The sequence below is a fragment of the Rhinolophus hipposideros genome (genome assembly GCF_964194185.1).
Source record: "Rhinolophus hipposideros genome assembly, chromosome: 4".
In the NCBI taxonomy this organism is placed as follows: domain Eukaryota; kingdom Metazoa; phylum Chordata; class Mammalia; order Chiroptera; family Rhinolophidae; genus Rhinolophus; species Rhinolophus hipposideros.
The window spans coordinates 70,393,862-70,401,815 of record NC_138050.1 but is presented as its reverse complement, the minus strand read 5'-3'; the positions used below and the strand labels follow the sequence as shown (position 1 = coordinate 70,401,815).

The 7,954-nt window shown below is 32.6% G+C and overlaps 1 protein-coding gene across 1 annotated transcript; it reads left to right on the top strand.

Moving 5' to 3' along the window:
* Positions 1–2,608: 2,608 nt before the first annotated feature.
* Positions 2,609–3,598, top strand: LOC308496741 (14-3-3 protein zeta/delta-like). The gene has a single exon (XM_081046386.1). It carries the CDS (start codon positions 2,649–2,651, stop codon positions 3,384–3,386), a length of 738 nt encoding a protein of 245 aa, XP_080902512.1. The 5' UTR covers positions 2,609–2,648; the 3' UTR covers positions 3,387–3,598.
* Positions 3,599–7,954: the final 4,356 nt, after the last annotated feature.

Sequence of the window (7,954 nt, the reverse complement as noted above, 5' to 3'; positions counted from 1 at the left end):
GAACGTAGGTCCAGGCTTGGGTGAATCCCATCCTGGTTGATTGATTGCGGCCTGGGCAGAGATCCAGGACCACAGTCTCAGGCTCATAGACCCAGTTCAGGTAGCCTTTTGTGCCAGGTGGTCTGCACTTGGAGTGGACCTTGCGCTGGCCTGCCTGGCAGGTTGGTGGGCTAGGTTCCTGCACTGCTCGCACCTGGGGATATATACATATATAATAAAGTACTTTATTACTTCAATTTTAATGGAAATATTTAGGAACATTAGAACTGTCTTCGATAATTTTTTTTTTTTTTTTTTTTTTTAGAGATATAGCTTAAATGTGTCTTAGTGGTTTATGGTACCTATTAGTAAGGACTTCGATGATTTTAAAAGATGTTGTTCAGCAGCCAAAAGTCTTGATGATGAATTCTATAAGAGGTTAAAAGGTGTACTTATATGTAGGTAGAAATAAGAGATAAATTGGCAACACTTTAAGAATTAGTATATACTGTGTTAGCTGTAAAATTCATTAAAGATTTAAAAATATTGTACTGTTGAATCTAGGCTCCATCTAAAATAATTCTAGTCTCATCAAAACCAATTCCAATTACATCCTATTATGAGCATTAAAATACCAGTTTAGTATAAATTACCAAAAGTGTGTTTTTGTTTTACACTCTTTAAATTTAATATTGCCAGTTCAAAACTGATGAAGAATCTGTTCTAATAAATATAAATATTTTAACAGTCTAACTTAAGAGAGATTGTTTATTTATCCAAAGTGCATATGTTTTATACCTCTGAGGAAAGTTACTAGAAGCCCGTGACTTCTGCTGTTCTACTCATATACTTACCTTCGACAGAACTAGACATTGACTCATCATATGTATTATGGGATTTAACCCCCTAAGCACAGTTAGCTGTACCAGAAGTGGACACTGATCCAAGCCAAGACTATCAGATTCTTTTTTGCCAGTTTTTGGAATTGGGAAAAACAATTCATTTTAATCATTTTGATTTATTTGAATTGAGGACGTAGGAATTCTCCAGTGGTGAAGTTGACATGTTTTTAACAGGAATATTAAAGACGTAAAACTCAGTTCACAGAAAGAAAAGTGAATTAGAGAGAAATTAAAAAAAAAAAAAAAGCAGAATTGTGAGCCCATGCTAGTTAAATAAAAGCAACTCAGACAAAGAACATCTCTCAAGTTCCTGAAAACCCCCCTGTCCAGGTGCTGGCCCATAAGAATCCTGGTGACACTTCTTGGTCTTTGGTTCCATAAAAATACTCCTGAACCCTTCTGCTCAATTTGACTTTCTACTTCTGCTTTTTGTAAAGGATTTGCTGTGACATGGAACAAAGCACCCTGACAGTCAAATCAGAGACTACTAAAGAATATGGAAGGAATCGATGCCTAACAAAGAATCCTGAAAATGATGAGTCCATTATTAGCATGGATTAAAAGCACTGTAGATATTGTTTTACTTGAATCAAATTATATTGTTTGAAGTCTAACATTATACTCCCTTAATTTCAGAATCATTATTTAAATAGTTTTGATCACAGCAACTCTTTACAGATAACATTTTCTAAATCAATTTATCCAGATAAATTCTTAATGCAGTGATGCAGTTATGCTGAAAATCCATATTCCAATAAGTAAAATTATGAAATATATTCCAGAGCTGAAAACAAATTTGGCCAGTATCATAGAAGGTGCACTTTCATTTCTCTGTAAAATTAATACAATCTAATTATAAAATGAGATGAATTAGATAACTTCCAAGATATTAAAGTAAAATAGAACATATATTTAGAAGGTAACAATACATATTAATCCCATGGAAAACATTTTATTGATTAAATGAAGTATATGATTTGTACATGTCCTTTTAAGATTTTGAATAAAGCTTCCTTCCATTTTTTTAAAAGTAAAACAATTCCTTGAATAATTTTTTCACACTTTGGCTGTTTCTCAAACTCTCCATTTTAATTAGAGTTCTATAACCATTAATACTATATCCTAATTAAGAAATCCATTAAGTCTCTATAATAGTTGCTTTAAAGATAATGTTAAATTTACTGGAGTTTTAAATAATAAATTCATGTGATGGGATTTTAATGTGCAATTTAAGAAGTTATTAATATTTGAAAGAAGCAGTCATTGCTTCTGCATTCAATCAATACTAAGTTTTTGTCATATACCTCGTTATAAATTTTACCATTTCTAATATTTTATGAATATTCTTAAGTATGCTTCATGGAAAGGAATGTCTTACTTTAGTGAAACTTCTTTGTTCAAGAATTAAGTATTTATACTCACTTATCTCAATAGAAAAATATGCCTGATATAGATTAGTTCTACCTCTTTGTGAAGTGTGACCTATGACTTACGCTTTGCCAATATTTTTTACTCCTTAGTCCTAAAATGCAAAATTTGTATACCACATAGTTTATACTTATAAGAACATGATATTTAAAAGAAACTGGGGGAATCTATGAATCATAAACTAGCTTGACAATCTAGGAGGCTAATCGGAAGCCCTGGGACTCCTTTAAATTGCTTGTGTTAAAATACCAATTAGACAGTCTCAGCCTCGCCGCCGCCCAGAGACTACTGAACCCCATCGGTCTGCCGCCACCCACTCTGGACACAGAACATCCAGTCATGGATAAAAACGAGCTGGTTCAGAAGGCCAAACTGGCTGAGCAGGCTGAGCGATATGATGACATAGCAGCCTGCATGAAGTCTGTAACTGAGCAAGGAGCTGAATTATCCAATGAGGAGAGGAATCTTCTCTCAGTTGCTTATAAAAATGTTGTAGGGGCCCGTAGGTCATCTTGGAGGGTCGTCTCAAGTATTGAGCAAAAGACGGATGGCGCTGAGAAAAAACAGCAGATGGCTCGAGAATACAGAGAGAAAATTGAGACTGAGCTAAGAGATATCTGCAATGATGTACTGTCTCTCTTGGAAAAATTCTTGATCCCCAATGCTTCACAAGCAGAGAGCAAAGTCTTCTATTTGAAAATGAAAGGAGATTACTACCATTACTTAGCTGAGGTTGCTGCTGGTGATGACAAGAAAGGGATTGTGGATCAGTCACAACAAGCATACCAGAAAGCTTTTGAAATCAGCAAAAAGGAAATGCAACCAACACATCCTATCAGATTGGGTCTGGCCCTTAACTTCTCTGTGTTCTATTACGAGATTCTGAACTCCTCGGAGAAAGCCTGCTCTCTTGCAAAGACAGCTTTTGATGAAGCTATTGCTGAACTTGATACATTAAATGAAGAGACATACAAAGACAGCTCGCTAATAATGCAATTACTGAGAGACAACTTGACATTGTGGACATCGGATACCCAAGGAGATGAAGCTGACGCAGGAGAAGGAGGAGACAATTAACCTGCCTTCCAACTTTTGTCTACCTCATTCTATAATTTACACCGTAGACCATTTGTCATCCATGCTGTCCCACAAATAGTTTTTTGTTTACGATTTATGACAGGTTTATGTTACTTATATTGAATTTCTGTATTTCCCATGTGGTTTTTATGTTTCATATTAGGGGAGTAGAGACAGTTAACATTTAGGTAGTTATCTGTTTTCATCCTGAGGTGGCCAATATGGGGATGTGGAATTTTTATACAAGTTATAAATGTTTGGCATAGTACTTTTAGTACATTGTGGCTTCACAAAGGCCAGTGTTAAAACTGCTTCCACGTCTAAGCAAAGAAAACTGCCTGCATATTGGTTTGTCCCGGTGTGAAATAAAAGGGATAATTGGTTCCAGTCACAGGTGTAGTTATTGTGGGTACTTTAAAGTTTGGAGCACTTACAAGGCTGTAGTAGAAATGGATATCCCATGGATGGCACACATTGAAGCATGTGTGTGTCTGTGGAACACTCAGTCCAGTGTGCACACCTTTGACTACAGCTGCAGAAGTGTCCTTTACTCTGGAGAAAGGTAGAAACGGTTCACATTCCATTCTTTGTAAAGTTACCTACTGTTTGCTTTCATTATTTTTGCTACACTCATTTTATTTGTAGTTAAATGTTTTAGGCAACCTAAGAACAAATGTACAAGTAAAGATGTAGTAAAATGAATTGCTTGATATCCATTACGTCATGTATATCAAGCACAGAAGTAAAACAAAAAACCCATGTATTTAACATTTTTTATGGTTTTTTTTTTTTGCTTTTGTGATTTTTGTTTTTTTTTTGATACTTGCCTAACATGCATGTGCTGTAAAAATAGTTAACAGGGAAATAACTTGAGATGATGGCTAGCTTTGTTTAATGTCTTATAAAAACTTATGAGCAATTTACGTATAATTGTTAAGAACACATGTATTAAGTTCATGTAAGTGGAATAAAAGTTTTATGAATGGAAAAACAAATACCAATTCATGACACAAATTCTCTTTGGGCATCTGTTTCTTTATCTGTAAAATAAGAGTCCCCAGTAGCCTGAGCTAACTTTCATCCATTAAAAGATAAAAATATATTTTAAATCATCTAGTTAAGTAAAATTCTTAAGCTGTTACAAAAAAACACATATAATCAATCATGTTCTGAATAAGTTTTGTAAGCCATCACCAACCATTTTTAACATTAAAATTAAAAAATATATTTTAATTATATTGATTATATCCTAAACTTTTTGTGCAAATACAAAAAATTGAACAAAATTTGGGAAGGGTAACTTAATATTAATATAATGAACACTCCAACTGTTCTTAAAATTTAGTGGTTCATTTGCAATTTTATCACTTAAAAGAGATTTGAAACTAGGTTGAGGGGGTAGGAAAGGAAATATGTAGATTGTTATCATAAGGCAAGTTACTCAGCAGATAATTTCTCTTCAAGATGGATGATACTAAAAGCCTCAAGCCAGGAACAAAGAGAAAGAAGGTCCTTGAAAGTAGAGTAGAGTAATAAGAGAGCAAGCAAGAGAAGAAGATACATTCCACAGTACAAGGGCCAGAAATACTAAGGCTAATAGGCAAAAATAGTTTGTAAGTCATTATGAATGCAATGGAACACTATAGGAGAATTTTAGCAGGAAGCATTGTAATTATTATTATTTTGACTTTTCATTTGAAATAATATTTGATGTAATGAAATGTTATGTAGCTGAGGTACTTCCCATATATCCTTCACCCAGTTTCTCCTAATAACATCTTATATAAACAGTGCTACATTGAACAAAATTAAGAAATCAACATGCTATAATGTTATTAAATGATTATTCTTCAGGATTCAACAGTTTTCCCACTTATATCCTTTTTTTTCTTTATTTTTTTTCCATTATAGTTTATTGGGTGACAAGTGTTAGTAAATTTTACACCTGAAACCTATGTAACTTTGCTTATATCCTTTTCAAGTATCCAATTCAAGATCGCATGTCATCATGTCTCCTAAGTCTTCTTTACTTTTGACAGATTCTTAGTTTTCCCTTGATGTTTGTGACTGCTTAAGTATGCAAAATATTCCTTAGTTTGAGTTTGTTTAATGTTTTATCATGATTGTACTGGGTTTATGGATCTAGGGAAACAATACCAGACAGATGAAGTGCCTTTCTCATAGCATCACATGGAGAGAAATGTCATGATATCAGCATGGCTTCCTAGTGGTGATGTTAACCTTGATTACTTGAATAAACTAGTGTCAGGTTTCTATCCACAATTTTCCCCTTTCTGTACTATAGTAATTAGAAGCAAGTCACTAAGTTCAGACCATGATAAAAAGGAGTAAAATTGAGCTCTACTTCTCTTGAGGGAGGAGTATCAAAGAATTTCAGGTATTTTATAACTACTACAGTATTAAATGAATATTATTGGGTGACACTTTTAAGCTGTGCAAATATCCTGCTTTTTCTTGAAGTCTTTCCCACTAATATTAGCATTCACCTGTGGATATTGTCTGTAGTAATTATTACTGTATTGTTCTAATGGTGATTTTCTATTTCTTCTAAATTTATTACTTGGAATTCTCTAGGGAAGATTTATCCCTTCTCCTTCATTTATTTATCAAATAAATAATTTGTTTATCTGTATGGACTCATAGATATACATTTTATTCTTTGGGTTATAGTTCCATAGTATCATCATTTACATTGTTGCTCAAATTGTTCCAGATTTAGCTATCAGGAGAGTTTTCAGGTTGGCTCCTGTGTCCCTTTGATGTGGCTCTATTTCTTCACTTTTTGAGTACTTTCTTATTTTGTGTCACTACAACATGCTACAGGCTTATGTTATATGTTCTCAGCCTCAGAATCACCCATGTCTCCAGTGATCACAGGTTCCTTTTATTAAAGAATTATATTTAGACATTAAGATAAAGATGCTAGGTATCCTCACTGCTACTGGATTATTACTGTTTCTAGCCATATTAGTACACCAAGCTAAAAAAAATATATGTGTGTATATTATCCCATGTATATACACACATACTTATAATTATGTTTTAAATTTTTTAAATTAATTTTATTCCGGTGACATTGGTTAATAAAATTATATAGTTTCAAGTGAACAATTCTACAATACATCATCTATATATTGCATGCTACTTCTAGCTATATCTATATTAAAATAAATATGAGTTCACACTGATAATCGCCAATCATAATACAGTATCGTAGCGTCCATTAACTACATCATGAGTTCTTTCTCAGACAGCACAGAACCTGGTGCCCATTTGCAACATTTTATTTATTTGTGCGATTCCTGTATTCATGTAAAGCAGTTTCAGACTTGTTAACTCCTACCCCTGTGAGAAACAATTAACCAATAAAAATATAGTCTTTGTGCTTTTTGTTTTTAACTTTACAGTATTTAGTCAAAATGTTCTTTTCCAAAGTTATCTAAATTAACTATTTTCTTCTTCCTTCCACCCTTTTGGGTGAGAGTATGTCACACATGCATAATACAGCTAGATTCATTTGTCACAGTCTGCATTTCCTCCTGGAATTCCCTAATATTGTGCTTAATTTTTCTTTTAATTTGCATAAAGTTCACTCTTTATGATATACGGTTCTGTGGGTTTTAACAAGTGCAAAGGCATTATTATTATTTTCTATCTAATTGTACCTATATTCAAGAGTCAGTTGGAGAAAAGGAGGAGTTTGTAGGCAAAATTGGTAGCAGTGAGAACAGTTATAAAGTTATTGTTATTGTCTGAGAGAAATGATAGTGATTTTAACAATCAGATGATTTTTCTGAATTTTCAATATGATCAATATTACATTATGTTTCAGACAATCACAATATCCTTATTTTTATGAGATAGATTTTTTTTAATTCAGTATAAAAGAGGTTTCAGTTTCTAGTTTGAATACGGAAAATCTTAAGAGTAATATGTTAGATATAGCTTCATGTTATGTGTTAAGATTTGTGATTATTTGAAAGTAGATCTAATATGCTTAACTGATAATTTGGGTGCAAGATCTGAAGTAAAAATATTACTTAAGAATAACTCTGAGGTTTTTATTTTAATTAAATGGTGGCATCATTTAAAAGAGCTAGTAAGCACCTTTATACATTTAGTGAACACATTTTGTTTTCTAAAACAACAAAAATAAAAATTGTATGGATTAAGTAAATAATGTAAAATTAATTGTTAAATGTTTATTCTTCTAAGTAAAATAGAAAAAACATAGCTACTTTGTAATTATTTGTTATCTCAAGGAGCTTCTTATGTCTTCTATTAGATTGGCGCAAAAGTAATTGCAATTATTTTTAACTTTTTAAACCACAATTACTTTTGCACTAATCTAATAAATGCACAACATACGAGAATGAGCATGCATATAATAAAATTTCATTAAATCATTTTATATCAATGAAGTATTCTTTTATAGGTATGGCTATAAACTTTGATCTGGTAAGTTGTAGAAAATAAAAGTAATTTGTTAATTCCGCTGGTCTATCAAGAGAACATAAAAGGTACTAATATAGTACAGGGACAATACA